This window comes from Squalius cephalus, assembly GCF_949319135.1.
Source record: "Squalius cephalus genome assembly, chromosome: 2".
NCBI classification, from domain to species: domain Eukaryota; kingdom Metazoa; phylum Chordata; class Actinopteri; order Cypriniformes; family Leuciscidae; genus Squalius; species Squalius cephalus.
The window spans coordinates 56308121-56330529 of NC_137123.1; the positions used below are offsets into that span (position 1 = coordinate 56308121).

At 37.1% G+C, this 22409-nt stretch overlaps 1 protein-coding gene across 1 annotated transcript in view; it reads right to left on the bottom strand.

Moving 5' to 3' along the window:
* Positions 1-1110: 1110 nt before the first annotated feature.
* elfn1b (extracellular leucine-rich repeat and fibronectin type III domain containing 1b) overlaps positions 1111-22409 on the bottom strand; it is a 112734-nt gene continuing 91435 nt past the window's right edge. Inside the window, exon 3 of the mRNA XM_079897036.1 lies at positions 1111-6094. Within this exon, the coding sequence (XP_079753162.1) occupies positions 3270-5714 (2445 nt within the window). The 5' untranslated portion in view covers positions 5715-6094 and the 3' untranslated portion in view covers positions 1111-3269. The remainder of the gene's footprint in view (positions 6095-22409) is intronic.

Below are 22409 nucleotides of genomic sequence, written 5' to 3' on the forward strand. Positions count from 1 at the left end.
GACGTACAGTGCTATGCATAAGTTTAGACACCCATGCTAAAGTTGACTAAAAGAGGAACTTAATGCCTTAATTAAAAAAATTAGGAAAAATCCAACCTTTAAGGACACCAATTTTCTTTGTGAATGAATAATGTATCGTAAATAAATAAATGTTCTTCCCTAAAATACAGGGTGCATAAGTCTGGACACCCCTATGTTAAATTCCCATAGAGGCAAGCAGATTTTTATTTTTAAAGGCCAGTTACTTCATGGATCCAGGATACTATGCATCCTGATAAAGTTCCCTTGGCCTTTGGAATTAAAATAGCCCCACATCATCACATAGCCTTCACCATACCTAGAGATTGGCATGGAGTACTTTCCATAAGATCATCTCTCAATGCAAATCAAACCAGCTATTAGGCTAACTGAAATAAAACCATGCCAATCTCTAGGTATGGCGAAGGCTATGTGATGATATGTGGATAGGAAGGATATGTGTTTAGGTTTTAGGTATCTTTGCTTCTGCTGTATTGTTATAAAGATTTCTGCATCTTCACATCAAAAACAATGGACATTGAGGCCCAACAGTTTGGGACTACTAGTAAAAAACACTTAGGCCTATATATTTATATTTTTTTTTATTCAAATGTTTTATTAGATTATCACAATCTGATGATTGTGTTCTCCATCAAGATTTGAGAAGGTTCCATTGTGTGCCTTACTGGAAGTACATCAGACCTTCAGAACCAAGTAGAACCAAGAACCAAGAGTTCACAAGATCAGTCATAATTTAATTTTAGTAGTAAAGTGCAGAATCTTAAATGTTTCTTGTTCATTTTATGTCCTAACATTTCTACAGTTTTTGATTTCCAGGTTTAAGTTTGACATCTAATCCCAGATTCAAACTTTTGGACTGCATTGTGAGATGTTGGCTGCTGTCTAGTATGGCATAAGTCTCTCAGACCCAAACAATAGGACATGCAGCTGCATTTTAGCCTACCTCAGTGTGTTTGTGCTTTTCTCACAAAAAACACAACAGGAGACTTACCTTAAGCTCCACTTAAAGCACAATATGTGTCTTAGAAAAAAGTATGTATTCTTTAAGAAATAAAACCATTTTTATTGTGCTCTTTGACATTTCCACCAGACATGAAAGCCCTTTGAGATCCATTCTTGTTCTCTTACAATCAGCCCATACATGTGTCTGTTTTCAGTCTGCTGTACATTCACCAAGTCATTTTCAACTTACTTTCAGTGTCCATGGAAATTCTGGAGTGCTACAGTTTGCAGTTTAAGAGATGACAATCAACTCAACAAACCTGCTAATGAGATACAGTGAATGTAAGTTGAACCTTGAAACGTATGGATTTGCACTGGGGACATGTTTTTCAAAGATTTCAGTATGATAATCAAATATTTAAGATTTATTCACGCACAAATTAAGGGAATGATCCGAGAAATCTTCTGGTTGTTTAAAGAACACCTTGATGATTCCATTAATTATACAGACATTTTGATTAAATAATTATACTGTCCCTATTATCATGCATTAGTCCTTTCTTGTAGACATTCATTTAGCTCTCACAGGAATTATCTGGAATTGGCTAAACGTTTTAAACTTAATTGTAAAACAAAACAGAAACAATCTTCATGTTAGGTACAAGATGACAGTGCATGTTCAGGATCAAGCTGCCGTAGAGAAACCATTTCCAATTTCAGAACAATAAGCAATAATTCTGTTCAGTATGACAACAATCATTCTGACAATGGCATTTTCATTCACAAAATCAGTTGGCAGAATGACATTGTTTAACATATTACCTCGACCTGACAAAATTCTAAAACGATCCACTCGTGTTTTGGGATAGGGGATATGAAGGCTAAAAAACAACACTGTGCACTCTAGGCGTTAATATTTGGTTGACAACATTTCTGTCAAGTATTAGACATGCACTTTGATTCAGATATAATTTAAATGTCATGTTATTTCACTCCATGAAGCAGGGTGTTGTAATGTCTGGTTTCACAGTACAGGTCTTAAAATTTGCTTCCTCAAAATTTAGAGGCCAATTCCATTGTTCAAATCAGTGGAATCTAAATTGTCTATCAGCATTAATGGCGGTGAGAAAAGATTATGCTATTAGGGCTGCCTAGATCAGCACTTTAGACCTGGATTAACAGCCATAGAAGACATAGCTCTGTTGAATCTCAGTAAAAAACAAAACAAAAAAAAACACCAAGACTGATTTAGCTCTTGGGGTTCACAGTGGTTCAAAGTAGGCATGTTGTAGCAATATCTTTGACTGAGACGGAAATATTTCTGAAGGTCTTGCAAACAAGAATCAAACTGGGTTTGAGGCTGAACTAGGCCCCAAATATTGTAAAACTGGTAAAACCAAATATGTGTTGGAGAAAAATAGTTTTACAACAGAGTACATTCATTCTCCGGTATGCAGGACTTATGTGGAGTTTGTGGGTTCAGTTTTCTCAGTAGCACTGCTTGAAGATCTGTTAATGAAATACAACCATAGAAAGCCATTTTTTTCCTGCACGACTGTGTCTGTATGTAATTGTAATCACTTTGCAGGTGCAAGTCTTAAGGACTTGAAACATTCATTGTAAGTTTGAAATTGTAAACTTTACAAAAAAAGAATGGAGAAAGCATTGAGAGAAGCTTTTTTTTCTGAAAAGTCGTTGTTTTAAAATCCAGTAGAGGTGTGCTCCTGTAGCAAATTCAGCGGTTGTCCTTTGAACATTCGCTAAAGAAGAAAAAAAGAGCGTTTTCAAAGTTGCACAGTCTGTATAAAAACCTAAGGTTGGGGAGAACAGTGTTCGGCAGACATTTTGAGTTGTATGTTTTTCCAAGTACACAACAGTCAATACTGTCACAGGACACGGCCATGCGATAACCAAAGATTAATTGTGATAATAAGAAGATTCAATCTTAACATTAATACTACTAATCAATGATGGTCATGATGATGAGGATGATAATATAATAGTAGTTTATTGTTATTTCCAATATATAAAAATCAAATGTTGAGTTGAGGTTAATACTGTTAAAAGTTTTCTATTCTTACCACTTGGCACGTACACTCACTGCAAGATCTACAGTATCTTGTATTTAGTTTTCATTCTCAAACAGAATGATTGAAAAGAGCTAGCAATACTTCTAAGCTATTTCTCTAAAAGTGAGTGCTTGCTTGTCACTTAATCATTGATACTGGCTGGTTTGGTCCAGAGATTTGTGTAGTCTTCTTTAATTGGATGAGCTATAAAAACAGCGATCATGATTTCTGCTGAGCAGAGACCCCTTTCCAGTAGTCCAGAATGTCATGTAGGTCCTCATCTTTGGCAAACTGTACTTTCCTCCTTAATGCATGACCTGCTGCAATGTACTCTTCCTCATCCCTATGACGTTTGCGGTGGAGTTTAAAACGTTCCCACAGGTTAAAAGAAGGCCTACAGCTGTACTCAGGACTGGAATAGCCACTTAGGTTGTGGTACTGCGGTGAGAGCTGCGAATAGGACAGCTCCCGTGGTCTCGAGCGCGTCAGAGGCTCCAGAATGGATGACTTTCGGCTCCCTGACACCTCTATCGACTCCTCTATGTGGTGGGGACCAGGGTAGGAGTGCCTATGCTCACTGTACTGTCGAATCCGCTCCGCCTCTGCCCTCAGGATCGCAGCCGCTGGCGTGACTGTTATGATTCCTGACTCATCGAGCGCAGATGCCTTCTCAATATATTTGGACTCTGATCTGTAAGCTCCTTCAGAACGGAAAGAGCGTGGACTGCGCAGCGAACCACTCGAGGACGTGCTTGCACGCTTTTGTGGGGCATCCATACTGTGATGCCTCTGTAGGGGATGATGGTACGATCCTTTGTACACTGGAGACAGAAAACCAGACTTGCCTGGTGGATGGTCTGATATGAGGACTAACTGCGGCTCTGCTGTGGACACGGCACCGGATTTTGCGGCCTGGAATGATGTTGAATCAGATTTGAGAGCGTCGATGCAGTTGTTAATGATCTGGTTCACTTTGTCCACTTCTTTTGCAATGGTGGATATCTCTGCAACAGATCCCTGGCTGGTTTCCGATGGAGGAATGCTGCATTCCCTCACGCTGCGTTCTGGTTGCTCTGATCTCACTTCCATGTAATTCCCTTTTGTAGTCTTTGGTGTCCCAGAGATCTCTTGCATCTTGTACTGATCTGTGTCACTGGCAGTTGGCAAGTATGGCATCCTTTGTACTGTTTCACCAGTGGACAGAATTTGCTTTTGTGACAGCTGTGATATAGTCCCTTGTTCCAGTTCAGTTCCATATTTCATCTCAATTAAGTTTCTTTTCATCTTTTCCAGCTTCTTACTCTTTGGCTCGTCTTGATGTTTGCGCTTTCTCAGGCAATGAAACACTATACCTAGTACGATGAGCATCCCAAAGAGACAACCGAGGATGGTCATAATGTAATGAGTGGCAGTTGAGTCATTTGTCACGCGTTCTTGCAATGTCCTTGGCCCTGTGGAGATGGTCAGGCAGGTGTGGTTGAATCTCAAGGAGTTACGAATAGATGCCACACAATATGTGTAGTTAGTGTGAGATTTAAGGTTCTGTAATTCTATTTCTTCTCTCTGGCTTTTCAGGTTTTGGATGTCAGTGAAGAAGCTGTTATTGTACAGGACAAGGATGTACATTTTGCGAAATGGATTTGGAATCTGGATCATGATTATTGCACTTGTGTGGGTAACTTCTTTTAGTTTTATTATAGGACGGGCATCTGGATCCAGAAAGGTGGGACTGATGCTTATGGACTCTTCTGGAAATATCCCTGAGGAACAGTCATCCAGTCCGCAAGGGCTCAAATCAGGCAACATCGTGGGAGTGCTCCCGTCTGAAGAGCTGTGGAGATATGGTGTCACGTTGTCATCGGTGCAGACAGAGGAGAGTGCATGAAAAGCATTGCGATATCTTGGCATTCTGGGGTTCTGACTCAAGAGACTGTAGCCTGAAAAGCCAGCGGGTGTGTCACACACCATCCGCTCACTTGTCCGGTTTGGGAACGCAACAAGCCAGCGCAGGAATCCTAACAGCTCACATGAGCAACTGAACGGGTTTGCATAGAGCTCGCAAGTCGTAAGCTTCGATAGACCACGAAATGTAGCACCATCAAGCTGCTGAATTCTGTTCATGGAAAGGTCGATGTTTTCAATCGCAGGACACTCCCAGAAGGCATTGGCTGTGACGGTCTCGATGAGGTTAGCCTGAAGATAGAGGTACTGCAAGCGTCCCAAACCTCTTAGCATTCCCTCGGTCAAGTTCCTTAGCTTGTTAAAGCCAATTTGCAACACTTGGAGATTAAATTGGGCTGAGAAAGCCCCATCTTCAATGTAAGAGATGTCATTCTTAGTCAGATTCAGGTATGTGAGATTGCCGAAGCGACTTAAGGAAGAAAAGTGGATGCTTCGAATCTTGTTCTCATTGAGTCGCAGGTCAACAATTGTGCTGTTAATATGCAAGGGGATATTTTCGTATGGTGGCTGGTTCTGGCTGCAAATTGCCAACCACACAAATCCCTTTTCCCCTTCAATCAGCCAGCAATCACCTTGGACAACAGGCACCCTTGTCAATGAGAGGAACACGAGAGCCATAGCCCAGCAAAGTAAGGCACTGGTCACCATACCTCCTCCATGTCCACTGGACCCAGACGAAATGGACATCTGTGCTTCAGTCATAGCTCCAGCCGTTTTTTGTTTTGTTTACACAGGTTATGATCTTTACCAGTATTCAGCAAGATATTCAACTAGTCTTTGATTTGTAATTGGATGTAATGTTGAAATCAGATGGATGATTGTTCAGTGCTGTTAGGAATATCAGCTTTAGAAAAAAAAAACAATTATCGTTTTTATCTTTTCAGTGTATGCTTGGTGTCTTGTCACACTGGAAAGGAAGCTTCATTTATGACCAGAGTCTTGTTTATGTTCATTAGCTTTTCAGATAGCGTATCAGAGCATTTCCATGCATAGCCTCCCACAGGGCAGGAAGTGCTTGTGTTTTCCGAGGACCTCATTTCTCATCAGATTCCCCGCTCATGACCAGATTTTCGTTTTGTGTCCTGCAGAAATAAGAAGAAAGAACATGATTATTGATATTTGAAAAAACTAGGTCAAGTCCTAACAGTACTCCCTCAGTGAGAGTAACAAGACTAACAAATCATATAAATGTGAATATTTTGCTCAGCGCATTATAAAATAACCCACTTACCCAAACTTAATGCCATGGCGCTTTATAATTACATCCAAATGAACACCCACTACTTCCGGTCTACCTCAATTTCCAACTATTAATGGCAATACGGAGTGCAGAAAGTTGTCTAATGGCATTTTTAGAGCTATTTTTAAAAAGTTGTTAAGCTGACGCCATGTTTTTCACCTACCGAGAGCTAAAGTTAGCGCAGATCAATCACACAGACACTCCTGCTTGCTTTCCGAGGCCAATTAACGTCTAACAGCTTAGCTCATCTTGATAACACAAACACACACACACTCTAAAGAGAAGAGTTTACTTTTACGTCTATCCACCTTATTAGCTTATGAGACCCTCTGCAAGGAAAATCCCTAAAATAGACTGCTTTTTTAATTACAGCGTGACCTAAATCCAACAAATTTTTAAAGAGAGAACAACATACAGTAGGTGAATGGTGTTTTAGATAAGTAGTATATACTCAAAAATTCCTGTGCTACAGTATGTTAGATAAAAATCCCTCAGAGTGTATTGGAAAATTTGTTACGAGTCCAAACAGAATGTGTTGTACAGGGGACTAAAAATATGCCAGCCTAACATAATCCCCAACATAATTAAAGCACAGTAAAAAAACAATATATCATCATCCATTAGATAATACTGGTGCTGTTATCTAATTGATGATGATAAATTGGATTTTCACTGTACTTTGATTCATCTGTTTTTACATTGAAAAGGCAGAACAACTATATTACAGTATAGAAAAAAAAAAAATATATATATATATATAATCATTTAATTGTTACTAGTTGCATTTCATTGCATTTTTTACTAACTTGACCTGTACATTTTAACTTCTAAACATAAAATCCATCCCCATGTTTGTAAGGAGACACATGCATTTAGCTGTAAGAGAGAGCTACTCTGTAAAAGTAGAACAAATTTCTACTTTTTTCTGCAAAAGATTTCGTGATCCTGTAGAACTGCCGTGATTATGTGATGGATAAGCTGTGATGTGGCTAGTCTTGCTCTACAGATTGTACCTTATATTGCCAGTGTACTACATGTTGCTTAAATGGGCCAGCCTGATGATGACGAACATTTTTCTCCCTTTAAATCCAAGTATAATTACAGTATATGTCTGGGCTTCACAGTCCTGGTGCTCTAAATGGCCAGTCTGTGTGTGTATGTGCGTGTTTGCAGGCCCATTTCATATGGATGCTGTCTGGTTGGCTTTTGACAGTTTACAAAGTGTTCATTTCACAAGAGCTTTGTATACAGTTGAAGAGGCGGGTAGGAGTAGAGACGGGGTGAAAAGAGGGTTCTGTGGCGTGAATCTTTCATAGCGTTCAAACTGTTGAATGTGCTCTCACTGTCACTGTACGCTGTGTACCTCGTCTGCAAACAAATCACTTTTCCAATACGTACCCTTCTCATACCAGCTATTTAAGTAGAGAGAATAGGTCTCACATGTTGTGTTTTACTTTGCTAGGTATTGTGTGAACACACTTAAGCACATATCGACACATTCAAAGCTGTATCTGTTATATCATTGTTTGACTTGAATAATGGCGAAATGTATACAAATAAGATATAAATATCCCACATTTCTTTAGATTACAAAATAGCAAACCAAATGGCATTTGCGAGGAATTTCTAAACAATTTTGAACAGTACACTATTATAAAATTATAGGTTTTTGTGGCAGCAATGCCATAGAATTACTATTTTGGGTTTCCCACCAAAAAACTTTCATAGAACAATTCTTAAAAGAACTATTTTCTTCTTGATGTGAAGAACAATTTAACTATCTAAAGAACCGGTTTTCCTCTTTAAAGAACCTTTTGTGTAATGGAGTGTGGGAGTTTTACAAAATAATGCGCTTTCCCTTTGTTTCTTTAAAATAAATGTCATTTGGTTCAATGATATTCATATGTTTGTAAGTGTATGGTGTAAGTATTTTGGGGCCACTGCAGCTGTCTAGGACACACACAATTTAATCCATAGAGACATTTATACTATAAATGTGTCTGTACTTGATAAACTGGGCATTCGGCAAATGCATAATGCATTTCAGGATGAATAGTTTGAGGCGACATTTTTTTTAAATGCATGCTAAATATGTCATCTGAAATATTTGTTGTGAATGTTTCAGACAGCTTTATTACTGATACACCATGTTTGAATCACATTAAACTGTTTTAACAGTGCAGTAGTCATGAGAACAAGACTTTGACTCAGTCAGTCGCCCCAAAACACTTAACCTGCATGTCAAACTGTTCATAAACTTCAAAGGAAATGGCTTATTGCTTTATGAACCAACTTGATGCACTTCTGCACAGCAAAAGAGCGTTCAAGCAGTCAGACTAACATTCAGTACTGTGTGCGAGAGGAAGGGATTGGTGTGTGTGTGTGTGTGTGTGTGTGTGTGTGTGTGTGTGTGTGTGTGTGTGTGTGTGTGTGTGTGTGTGTGTGTGTGTGTGTGTGGTTGAATGTAGTTGCTTGTGGCTTAAAATAACACTCCCTTTTTATGATCAATAAACAACTGTGTGACTCTGTGACATTAGATTAAGCCACTAGCTCTGGGCAAACATAAGAGAAGCAGTTATCCCCATAAATTTTCTTTCTCTCTCCCTAGCTTCTACTTTTCTAAACAGAAATCCTGGAATCTCAGGTTTCTGGATGCAATTTGTGATATTGGAGACATTAATCTTAAACAGACTGGAAACATGTCAAGATGCATCAAAGTGACATGAAGTGATTAATGTAATATGACATTCATTTACACGCTAATGAATTACGGCATCAGATATGGAATAGAGGATAAGCGTATAAAACATAAGATTATATATCTTAGTTTACATATCAGATATATGCACTGCTTATTCAGAAGGTTTTTTATATTTAGTGGTGCTTGCTAAGGCAAATTTCACTACTATTTTTTGCTCAATCATTAACATGTATTAATATTTAATGTATTTTTTTAATACATGTAACTCTAAATAAATTATATCTGAAGCCATGCAGCTTGTTAAGTTGACTGTGCTTTTATTTTTCTGAGTGATTAGACTACGATTGGACATACAATTTTTAGTGCCACTTAAAAATAAGATTCAATTAATTTTGAGTGTATTCATTCAAAAATTTAAATGTAAATAAATAAATAATTGCCAACATAAAGATGTATCAATTAATAAAAATGTGATAATTTTTCACAAAATTTTTATTTTTTATTTTAACCATTTGCCAGGTTAAAAAAAATTGGTTGCTCCAGTGACTTTGTAATTGATTAACAAACCTATAATGAAAAGCTATTTAAAGTATATTTATTAAATTATTATATTTACTTTTACATTTATTTTTCATGTTTTTGAACAAATGAAAAGTAAAAATATATATATATATCTTTACTTTTTTGCACATTTTTTTACATTATTTTTTTGTAATGTTATAGCTCAGTTTCACTTGTCCCAAACTATAGAGTGCAACAATCAGGTTCCGAAAGTAAAAACATTAAATTGTTAATTTATGGTATTTACTTCAGCTGAAGCCATCAGCCTGCATTATTTTAGCTTATTTTTAAAAGAATAGTATTTAACAGCAGAATTCCTTGTGAAAAATTACATATGTAATTACGTCATTTTGTCGCTTCATTTTTTTTTTTTGCTTCTAATCAAAGTTTGTAAGCTTATTACTTTTTAACAACGACTATTTTAAAATCCCTATAGGAAAAAATTAATGGAAAAAATACTTCTGGAACCTGCGCCTCTGAAAAAGGGGGCACTGTTGAACTCTATAGAGAATGGGAATGTGATGTCAGCACCGCAATGCATTCTGGGACTTTAGGACATAGACACTACAGCAGAGACTGAGTAGTAGTGGAGGTAGATGTTAAAAGTTATATTATACAGGTTAAAACAAATTAGAACTGTGAACGCTTGCTGTGAACTGCCATAGCCGTTCTCACAAATATGGCAACCACTAATGATGTAGATTCCCACTCTTTATTGATCTGATTAAAAACACAACATGGTCATGTTTCATTAGGCAAGATGTTACAGTGGCTTTCAAGGGATGCAAAACACAATTCTCAGAGGAAAAAACAAAACAAAAGACAGGAACAAACAGCACTTATACAATTCATTACAGTATAAGCACTCAGGAAATAACTTAAAACATCTTCCTCTGTGGGCCTCATAAGGGTGCTCTGATTGATCAGGCCAATCGTTATCGGCCGATTATAGCTTTATATAGTTTGATCAGGGGTCTCTTTAAAGACAGATCAGAAGACGCAAAACTCGCAGCTAAAACTGCTTCTCTACATTCACCGGTCTGGCAGTTCTACCAGGTGTCTGAAAAGGACAATACATTTGCAACTTCTTTGCGGAGAGAGGAGTGATTTCACTGATGGTAACCCTACAGCAATGACAGAAAGACACTGGGCTGTGATATTTTAGTGCATTGCTTTCCTTCACAGCGGTGCACTTTCTTTTCTCAATAAAAGCCAAAACTTGATGTCCAATCAGCTAGATCAGTGATTGTCGTAAAATAAAGTCTGTTGCTAAACGATAATAAAAAGAGTTATTAAAACTGCATTAAGCGGCGAAAGTGATACTCTTCCCCAATCGTCTTTCTGTGCGTGCACTCCGAGACGGCGTGAAAAACAAACAAGCAAAGTGAACTTTGAGCTTCGGGTTTGCTCCTAAATGGTTAAAAACACTAGCCTGGGTTTCCTCATGCTGCCTTGCGCACAGCGTGATTTTATTCATGCTGCTAGGCAGCCTGGACACCATGGACCAGATTTTCCCCTCAAAAAGGGAACCAATCACAGAACGGGGAGGGAGCAGCAAGACGATGGTGACGTCTATGTGACACACCGAAGCAGTTTGTTTATATCTATGGATCCAACATGGCATCAGACGCGAAGTTACCTTTCGATGCAGCCTTAGAGAGTGTTCTAAGTAGTTTAGATCCCAAGTTTATTTCGTCTTCTTCCTCGTCGAATTTCTGTCACTCTACATACGTCATCTGGTATAATTGAAACGACTGGCTATGAGCTACGTACAGGCACATTTGATAGACATTCGTATCAACCAATAAACGGCTCTGGGCATTCGTAAACCACGCCTCAAATACGAGAAAATGAACATGTGGTTCCCAGACCACGTCTCAATGAGAAAGAGGTCTGACGTTAGCCAGGCTATAAAAACCAACGCATTCTCATCCTAGGGCGTCATATACTGACGCTTTTGACATTTCGTCTACATCTGACGCACATGGCACCCTTTAGCGTCAATATGAGACGCAGATTATGGGTAGGTTTAGGTCTGGGGTAGGGTTAGGGTTAGACCACTAGGAGGCGCCTTCTGGCCCATATTTATCTGCGTCTCATATTGACGCTAAAGGGTGCCATGTGCGTCGAATGTAGACGCAATGTCAAAAGCGTCAGTATATGACGCCTTGCGATGAGAACGGGCTGTAAAAACACAGAAATGTGTAAAAATAAATAAATAAATAACCGGCTAGATGAGTATTCACTCAAATACCATCGGTTATGTCTAAAGTGAACATAAACAGTGGGCAAATATGTTGCATGTGTATCGGTATATTAGATCTGTGCATTCTGTCTTAAAGTGACATCAGCCTAATATTCCTGCTGCCGCCTGTGTCATTAATGTTAATCAAACAACAAAAGATAAAGAGAAAATCACTCACTGCTTTTTAGTAGATTTAGTAGGATTAATCTCTATTTAATTTATACAGTGAAGACAATGCAGTGTTATTTAACATTTAATTACTCCCTGTTGATAAAGACTTTTTATTTATTTCACAGGAATGCATTATTTGTTGCTTGCCAAAGTTGTCAGTACTTTCTCATCTCTTATTTTTTTTATGCTTTAAACACATTGTTGTTAAGAATAGATCAGAGCACCCTTACACAAAGGTCGGATAAACACTACAGGGTGCGGCACAAACGGGCAGTTGCTAATTTGTTTTTGTGTAGATGTGCACTGGTGTGTGTTTGTAGAGCTGAAATAATTGTGTAATGGCCGTTGTTTAGTGAGTGGGTGTTCAGTGACACATAATTGGACAGGGTTCAGGTCGCACAGCAAACACACACACTGTGGTTCACATCTGCTGAGCTATCGAAACACCCAAGGGGAAGCCTTTTTTGTGTGCCAATTCATCTCTGTCCTTATCTGATTAAGAAAACAAGAGAAATCCGAATGTTTCAGTGAATCAGGGAATGCTTTTGAAAGACATGGTATAGGGGCCTACTTGTCCACGGGGACCGTCTCCATGGTTACCCTGCTTCTGGTGACAGGCGGTGCTACCCATAGGGCTATCTGATTTGCACAGTTATGATTAGACTGAAACTACAGATGGCACAGAACTTCCTACCTAGTCAACAATGGAGACAGAAGACGAACATGAAGCAGTGGCGCGTTGTAGACGTGATTGGGCGTCTTGTATGAAGCATGCATGAACCGTGGGAAGGAAGAACAGGTTTATGGACTGGTGTGGCTTGTTCGCACCTCACAATACAAGCGCTCTCTTTGACCTCCACATGGATGGGTGATTTTACAAGGTTGCTAGGTAGCAAGAAAGTAGGAATTATACACAATGGTAAAAGCACACGAGAAAGGTATAGACATTTGAGCTTAGAACAGAACAAGGTTTTCAGAACAAGATTTTTTTTTTCATAGAAAGCTAGTTTTCTGTTTGTTCTTAGAGTCGTCTTTTCATGCAGTAGGCTGCATTTATCTTCATCTCATTGTGTCCGAGAAATTAAATCTTTACTATGATAACCCAAAAAGATAGGAGATACACTTCAGTTGCGATCCCTCTGGTACAACTTCATAAATCTGCCCAAGCACAAGATCAGTCTCTCTTCCATCTTCTGATTTTTAAGCAACACCACCCATGTAATGATGCTTGTCTGATATTTATTTGCTGTGCTTTCAGGGTCAAATCTGAAATAGCTGGGAAAAAACCCTTGACCTGCGCACAACACTGCATTGAGGGTTGTTTCGCTCCATATAGTTTTCTGCATAGGAATTGTTGACCTGCATGCTGTTCTCATGCACTTCATGCTGCAGATGAAGTACGTAATTACTTGTGAGAATAACCGCCATCACTTGGGTGTGAATGTTTTTCTTCTTCTTCTATGCTTGCTTCTGTATGCCGTGTGTGGTGTGGTAATGCACTCATACTAGGAGATTAGACTGTACATTGGCTCAGAGTAAAAGTGTCAGGTCTTTTCACTGCCAACTTTGAGAAAGCTGCATAAATTTGCACGTCTTTCCACAGCATGGAGCTATTTTTGAACTTGGCAGCCATTGATATAGAGTTTATCCTTAAACAAGAGAGGAGGGAAAACAGAAGACATGACATACAAAAGTGCAGATTGTGCAAGACCAAACATCTTTCCTGATGAGACCACCAAGGATTCACTGATATAACGTTAAAGAGAGAGTTCACCCCAAACTGAAATATGTCATCATGTACTATAAATGCGCGTTGTAATCTTTTGCAATTTTCAGTACATGCAACGTGCAATATGCCATTTATTTATGAATTTGCATTAATTAACACGGATGATTTACTATGTAGGGCATATTATTTCACTTCATGTGAAGTCAAATATTGTGTAAATGTTGTCTGTTTTATTAATATGTAGCATGAACTGCCTCGCAGATTAGAGATGTGAAGCGCACTGGATTAAAGCATCACTTTATTGTAGATGTCGAGTGAGGGTGATAAGCATATGAATATGGCCCTGGGAAATTTTGATGCTTAATGGTGTTTCTTCACACTCCAGAAATCTGTTCCATTGCTTTTGCAGAGCACAGATCATGAACACAGGAAAACACTAATATTACATTTCAAAAACATCCTGCTACAAATGGGTAACTGAAGCTGCAAGGAAGGGGAATCTGATGATTATTAGGGGACATGTGAAACCGAGCTAGTATTTTATAATATAATTTATATATACAATTTTTAATCATATGCATTTTTATAGGTTTGTTTAGTTTGTTCTAGTAATTTTATTTCATGGTTATTCATTTCAGCTCATGTTTTTTAATAAAAAAATACTTTTTATTTCAGTTTTAGCAGTTTTACTACTTCAGCTTCGGCAAATTTTCGTTGAAGTTTTTAAAGTTTGTTTTTCATTTAATATAAATATATATATATTTTTTTTTTACAATTACTGAAAACTGTTTTTAATAGTTTTAGTTAACAATAACAACAGTCATGTACAGTGTCCTCTACTAATATTGGTGGGTAAATATGAGCGAAGGCATCTGTGAAAAAAATCTGCACTGTTTATCCTTTGATCTTTCATTCAAAAGATTCACAAAAGTCTATTCTTTCATTGAAGTAAAACAAGGGGGATATCACATTATGAAATAAATGTTTTTCTTCAATGCATGCTGGCCACAATTATTGGCACCCCAAGGAATTATTATGAGCAAAATATCTCTGAAGTATTCCCAATCATATTTACTTTTTTTTTAGCACACCAGGGTGACTAGGAACATGAAATTGTCCAGCCATGACTTCCTGTTCCACTGGAGTATTATGAGAAACACAAAAGCCAGATGGTGGAGGTCCTGGACATCTTGTTCAGATATATGGTATCATAGATTCTAGCAAATATCAACAGATAACAGAAACAGAAACCTGACAGCTTCTGCTAGAAATCTTATAATGGGCCGTGGTTGGATCTTCTATCAGGACAAGGATCCACAACAAAGGGTCACTGAGCAAAAAATGAAGCTTCTGCCATGGTCGCCCCAGTCCCCTGACCCCTGAACTCTATAGGAAATGAGTGAGTGGACTGAAGAGAAGAAGCGCCAACATGGAACTGGGAATCTGAAGGATCTGGAGAGAGTCTGTATGGAAGAATGGTCTCTGATTGTCAGGTGTTCTCCAAACTCATCAGGCATTACAGGAGAAAACTCAGAGCTGTTATCTCCGCAAAAGTAAGTTGCAATAATTGGGTGCCAATAATTGTGGCCAGCATGAACTAGTGAAAAACATGTATTTCATAATGCGAGTTTCCCACCACTTTCAATTCTTTAATGAAGGGCTAGAATTTTTTGAATGAAGGATCAAAAGATCCAATTTATTTTCACAGCCGCCTTTGCTCATATTTACCAAGGGTGCCAATATTAGTGGAGGGCACTGTATGTAGTACAGTAGCTATGCAGCTAGGGTGTTCTGGTGGTTGTCAAGGTGTTTTCAGTGGTTGTTATTTGGTATTTTTTACATATCGGCATCAGCCAATATGTTTTTCTGTTTGGCCAATGTGACAGAAGCAGGATTTATTTTGACGACGTTGTGGTTGACAAACTTACCCGATTACAGAGTGCCCTTTATGTTACAGTGCTTGCTTACTTTTTATTCATATTTTTTAATGTATATCTTTATTTGTACAAAAAAAAAAAAAAACTGTAATAAGATCACAGAATCAAGAGGATGCCATCTAAAGTACAAGTCTGTTTATTTATTACTTTTAAATTGATTTTCAAATTAATTATTTATCATTTTTGGTCAAGATCTTGGATTGAGAATGCAAGAGTCCAGGACTCTGTAAAGTCTCCTCCAGAACATCCCAAAGACTTTCAATGAATTTAAGATCTGGACTCAGAGATGCCAATTCATGTGTGAAAATTATTCCTCATGAGCCTGATGAATCTTGACATTGTCATCCTGGAATATGGCCATGATGTGTCTTCCTACATGGTTGTTTAAGAAATGAAAAGGTCCATCAATAAGGGTTAGAAGAACTCTTGCCAAACATGCAACATGTTATAACATGCTAGAAATATAATAATCACTGCAATAATAATCCAAACATAGACTCTTAAGCAAATTGCCTATTTAAATCCAATATATATCAGCCACCATGCTCTCTAAGATATTGGCATCGTCCATCAATCAATCAATATCGGTTGACCACTAGTTGTGATGTGATTGATTGGTAGTGTTCTGAGTGGTTGTTAGGTGATCGCTAGGATGTGCTTTGCTAAGGTGTTCTGGTTACAATCTGCTTGCTATGGTATACTGAGTGGGTTTTGGGTAGTTGCTTACTGTGGCCCAAGTCAAAAAGCTTATATTCTCTATGTTTTTTTGGTTTGTAGATATGGCTTGATCCGCTTTAACAGTAGTAGCACCACCTCTCCTCAACAAGCCACATTATGGATTCCACTGTTTTTAAAATAAATCTCACGGTGAATTGAAAGAAAACTTTGTTGCACTTTGTATGTCGCTAATAAACACGGCAAACAATCATACTGAATAAACCCTCAATTTCTCTCAACACTTTCAGTCAGAATGGAGAGCTGGAACGGTGCGTTTTATAATGTTCAGTGGAGTGTGTTTAGGGCGCTGCGTAATACCTGAAGTAAAGTTTTCTTGGTGTGTGCTGATATTGCATGCTGATGCTGTTTAGATTCCCCACTGACTCTTTCTCAGCTGGACCTCACAGTGATGGCAGCTCCCCCCCACCAGCATCTCATTAAAGCAGAATACATTACCTATAATGAGTAAGAAAGTGTGTGTGTGTGTGTGTGTTATCATGGAAGCTTTAGACTGCATGCATAAGTGTATATTAAAAGTTTGTGTTTGACTGTTCAAGGATGTGTATAAGGATGCTGTCTCAGAATACAGTGTATCAGTGTTTGAAGAAGATAATCAGTAGGAAACGAGTTAAATTGTGTGCGATCGCGTGCAGGAGAGAGTAGCGGGGCTCAACACTCGATATTTTGGCAGTGTGGATATATTTACTGAAGGATATGAATGCTTGCTGTAATTTGGCTTTTGTGTAAATCTCAACTGTTGTTACAAGCTGACTGCATTTGCTGTCTGTTAATACTGCTGTATTCTTGTTGCCTGCATTGATAGACCCAGATGGATTTTCGTCATATTTGCTGTGCTTTTTTTGGGAGAAAATCTGCGTAATTCTGCAGAATCATTATTTAAACACAAAACATAATGTGTTGAACTGATTAGTCTTTTCGGTATCTGAGAACATCAAATTAACCAAGGTATTTAATAAACAAACACACACGGGTTGTACTGTAAATGCATGTTGGATGCTCATTGTCTCTGAATACTTTTTTTTCTTCTCACTTTTAAAAAGTGGGATGTGAATTACACAGATAATGTGTTCGCTGCCTGATAAAAATGTGTTAAAGTTACATTGCACTCAAATGGGTTTTTTTTTTCTCTCCACCAGCTTAGAAAGTTTAATATAATATAAGTGTAATAATTTGTTTTTAACAATAATTTTTTTTCCCCCTGTGTTCATGATATTTACAGAGCAAAATATGACAGTGTAAAGGTTAGATTTTTGGGAAAAGTATTTAATGATCACCAAGGTTGCATTTATTTGATCAAAAATAGAGTAAAAACAGTGATATTGTGAAATGTTATTACAATTTAAAAGAACTGTTTTCTACTTGAATATATTTTAAAATGTAATTTATTCCTGTGATCAAAGCTGAATTTTCAGCATCATTCCTCCAGTCTTCAGTGTCACATGATCCTTCAGAAGTCATGATGATTTGCAGCTCAGGAAACATTTCTTATTATTATCATCAATATTGTGCTGCTTATTATAAAAAATTTTTGGAAACGGTTATACATTTCTTTCTTTTTTTTTTATTCTTTAATTAATAAAAAAGTTCAAAAGAACAGCATTTATTTGAAATAGAAATCTTTTCTGATTTAATGTGTCTTTCTGAATTAAAGTATTATTTATTTATTTAATTTTTTTATCTTACTGACCCCAAATTTTTTTAACGGTAGTGTATGAAAAATGTCTTATAAATGTGCAAAAAAATATGAACAAAAACTATCATTTAAAATTATAATGTAATATTACACATAAAATTACACATTTTAAAGATTTTCAATCAGCGTTAATTTCCTAATTCAATTAGACCTGACTTTTCATGAAGCCACCCAAACATGTTATAATTCATTTGGCTTTGCAGCAAGTTTTGCTCAAGCAAAAGCCACTCACATTTATTTCAGAACGTCTATTTAAACCCTTTCAGCAAGACATCCATTCTATCATTTAAGTAAGATGGAGGAACATGTATGTTATTTAAGAACCCTATTAAGAAAAAAAGAAAAAAAAGCATGGTCCTTTATCCTCAGCTGCCTAATGAATCCATTATGTGTACCGTGAGACTGAGCAATACGGCTATTAGGAGCAAGGACCAAACATGGTCTAAAAAGAAAAGTGCAAGATTTTAAGGTTTTAGAAGTACTCAAACATCTTCCTTTCAAAACTTCTCTTCCTCTTTCCCTTTTTATACTCAAAGACACACATCTAAAGCATAAGAGCTGACAGCATCTCTCTTTATAAACACGCACAAAACCTGCAAACGAAAAGATTTCTCATATCCTCTTCCTCTGGGGTCTGCGGTGCTCTTGACACCTGGGCATCATGACATTCGCCATTTAGCTGCTCAGCAGCACAAGCCAGATGAGAATGTGTTTAAAAGACCAGAGACTAACTGACAAGATAATAGAGAATAGATGAGGGTTTTGTAAAATCACATGCACAAACACACACACACACACTCTGTCTCTGTCTCTTTAATGCCCTTCGCTTCAGCTCTCTGCTGTGTTAGACTTTTTAAAGCTTATAGAAGTTTTAAGAGGACGTGTTTTAATAAAGAAAAATGCAGAGACAGCTCAGGGGGACATTTAAATGAAACTTCAAACCTCTTTTATTTTTTCAGTTGAACAAAAAAAGGAATTTTTAAAGAATATGCACGTGTCTTTTCCTTATAACCGCACATAGTGACCAAGGTCTGCCAAATGAAAAGTAATATCTGAACATGCAATAGGCTATATCAAAAGAAAGAGCAGAACCTCTGCTTAAAAATATTCTAGCTTCATGCATTCTTTTCTTTTAATCAACACTTGAATGGGTATTAGGGTTCATAAAAACAAAACAAGAAAGTAATACTTTTATGCAAGGATGCATTAAATTGATTAAAAATACAGACCTTTCACATTTCATTCTAATATTCATCAAATAATCCTGAAAATAATGTACCATGGTTTCCCCCAAAATAGTAAGCAGCACAGCTGTTTTCAACATTAATAGTTAATGCTTCCGAAGCAGCAAATCATCATATTAGAGTGATTTCTGAAGGATCATGTGACACTGAAGACTGGAGGAATGATGCTGAAAATTCAGCTTTGTCATCACAGGAATAAATTACATTTTAAATACAGTATGTTACAACAGAAAGTTGTAACTTTAAATTGTGATAATCTTTTAAACAGTATTGCTGTTTTTATTGTATTATCATCAGATAAATGCAGCTTTTTTCAAAAACATCAACAAAAAAATAATTAACTAAACCTAAACGTAGTGTAAATATCATGTATATGAATAGTATAATGAATAATCTCAGCTGAACATTTTTTTTTTTTTTTACATTTTAAAAGAATTTCATACTATTTGAATATAGCATTGATTGATCCAGTAATGATAAGCAGCAGTGTGAATGAGGAGGAGGACGAAGCTCAGTGTAGAGAGAATGTTGTTGTCAGGCTATGATCTCCTCTTCATCTTCTGCCTGTTAGTTTCTTTTCTTTCTTTTATTTATTTAGTTTTCTTGTTGAGTGTAATTTGACTCCTCACTGACTGTTGTGGTTTCGGTGTTCTTATTGGATTCCTTTATCTTCTCTTATTATTATAGCCTGCTTGAGCAACCACAAGCAGGCCATAACAATGCTATTATTTATTTTTACTTTTATTGTTATAGTGCTCTAGGCAGAGACCTCATGGGGTAACCTTCCTGTTTGTCTCAATATGTAATATTGCCCATCCTAATGCTGCGCTCCAAACTATAACCGTGACCTCACTGCCAACATGGTGAGAACATAATTACAGCAAATTCAGCAGTAAAGACATGAGCTGAATAGATGAGGAGAGATGCCGTCCGCTGCGCAGTACTCAAGGCTTTCATACAGCACAATCCACCTGTTAGGAAAGCAGGGAATAAGCTCAGTTTAATATTTGATTCTCTGCTCAGAGGGGCTCCTTTTTGACCCTGCTTCCAGATCTCCAAAGCAAGTCCTTCTTGGCGTTTGAATGAAATACAAGTCAAGTGCTAAAAGTCCCATTGACACCTTATCTTGACAAAGAATGCCCATTTGACAGGTATATATATATATATATATATATATATATATATATATATATATATATATATATATATACATACATATATACATATACAGTGCTATGCATAAGTTTAGACACCCATACTAAAGTTGACTAAAAAGAGGAATAAAAAATCATCTTTTGGAAACTGAACTTAATGCCTTAATTTAAAAAATTAGGAAAAATCCAACCTTTAAGGACACCAATTTTCTTTGTGAATGAATAATGTATCGTAAATAAATAAATGTTCTTCCTTAAAATACAGGGTGCATAAGTTTGGACACCCCTATGTTAAATTCCCATAGAGGCAGGCAGATTTTTATTTTAAGTATTTTTTTTTTATTAATTTTTAGGATACTATGCATCCTGATAAAGTTCCCTTGGCCTTTGGAATTAAAATAGCCCCACATCATCACATAGCCTTCACCATACCTAGAGATTGGCATGGTTTTATTTCAGTTAGCCTAATAGCTAGTTTGATTTGCATTGAGAGATGATCTTATGGAAAGTACCCCATGCCAATCTCTAGGTATGGTGAAGGCTATGTGATGATGTGGGGCTATTTTAATTCCAAAGGCCAAGGGAACTTTATCAGGATGCATAGTATCCTAAAAAAAAATACTTAAAAATAAAAATCTGCCTGCCTCTATGGGAATTTAACATAGGGGTGTCCAAACTTATGCACCCTGTATTTTAAGGAAGAACATTTATTTATTTACGATACATTATTCATTCACAAAGAAAATTGGTGTCCTTAAAGGTTGGATTTTTCCTAATTTTTTAAATTAAGGCATTAAGTTCAATTTCCAAAAGATGATTTTTTATTCCTCTTTTTAGTCAACTTTAGCATGGGTGTCTAAACTTATGCATAGCACTGTATATCTTAAAATGTAATAATAAATTATTACGTTTATTCTGCTAGGGGGAATTAAATCGATCCAAAATCTTTCTATAAAAAATATTTTGTCTTGTAAAACTGCTACAAAAATTCAACATTGAGCTGATTTTGGATATTTATATATATTTTTTTCAAATGCAAAGTTTGGTTGATCAAACATTATTAGTTTTCTACTTAATTTTTTCTGAAACACTGGCAAAGATCATAGCATACAGTTAGTGTATTTAAAGCTGCAGTCCGTAACTATTTTGGGTTAAAAGTATCCAAAATAAATTTTTGAGCAAGTACAGTACATAACCAGCCAGTGTTCAAAACTCTCTGCTTGCCGTAGCTCGATTCAAAACGGTAAGCTTGTAATAATGTTTTCAGTTCCAGTGGTACTGGTGGATTTCCGTGAGAAATTCGAGCATGTCTTTGCATCATTACGTCACATCTGTACACATACAGTAAAGAAGGAGTCTCGGCTAGTAGGCTATATAGCGTGAGGATATTGGAGGTGGAGATTTATAGCCTTTTCTCACAGCACTTGATATAATTAAACTTTTCAATTTGATGGCAGTTCCAGAAAGGTTCAAACGGCAATCACCAGTGACAACTGGAGATTCACCCGTTGTAAAATGCAAAAGACTTCGGAGTGGCTACAGAAAAAAAGAGACTGCAACCGGGCCCGTGCGAAAACAAGGATAAATATCGGAAGAGCTTTTGAAAGGTGGCGTGAACTCCGTTGTTTTGAAGGGGTTCAAAATGGACACAGAGGCGGCTTTTTTTTCCTGCTGGACAGGTAAGACATTTCAATGGGTCAATTATGTAACAGTAGCGCACTTGTTCGCTTAATTCATACAGTTACGGAGTAGGCTAATGAACTACAGGTAGCCCTAATACACATTAAATGTAGTCACGCAATGCTTATGTTGTTAACATTAACGATTTGTGAACAAAGTATAATTTGCACGGTTTGACGTGATATGATAAGCGATCGTTAGATTTAATCAGCGCGATTTACTGCTATGCTTTTTTCCCCTTAGTTGGTCAGAACAAAAGTGGATGTTACTTGTTCATTTGACATTTTCCGGTGAAAATTCTTAT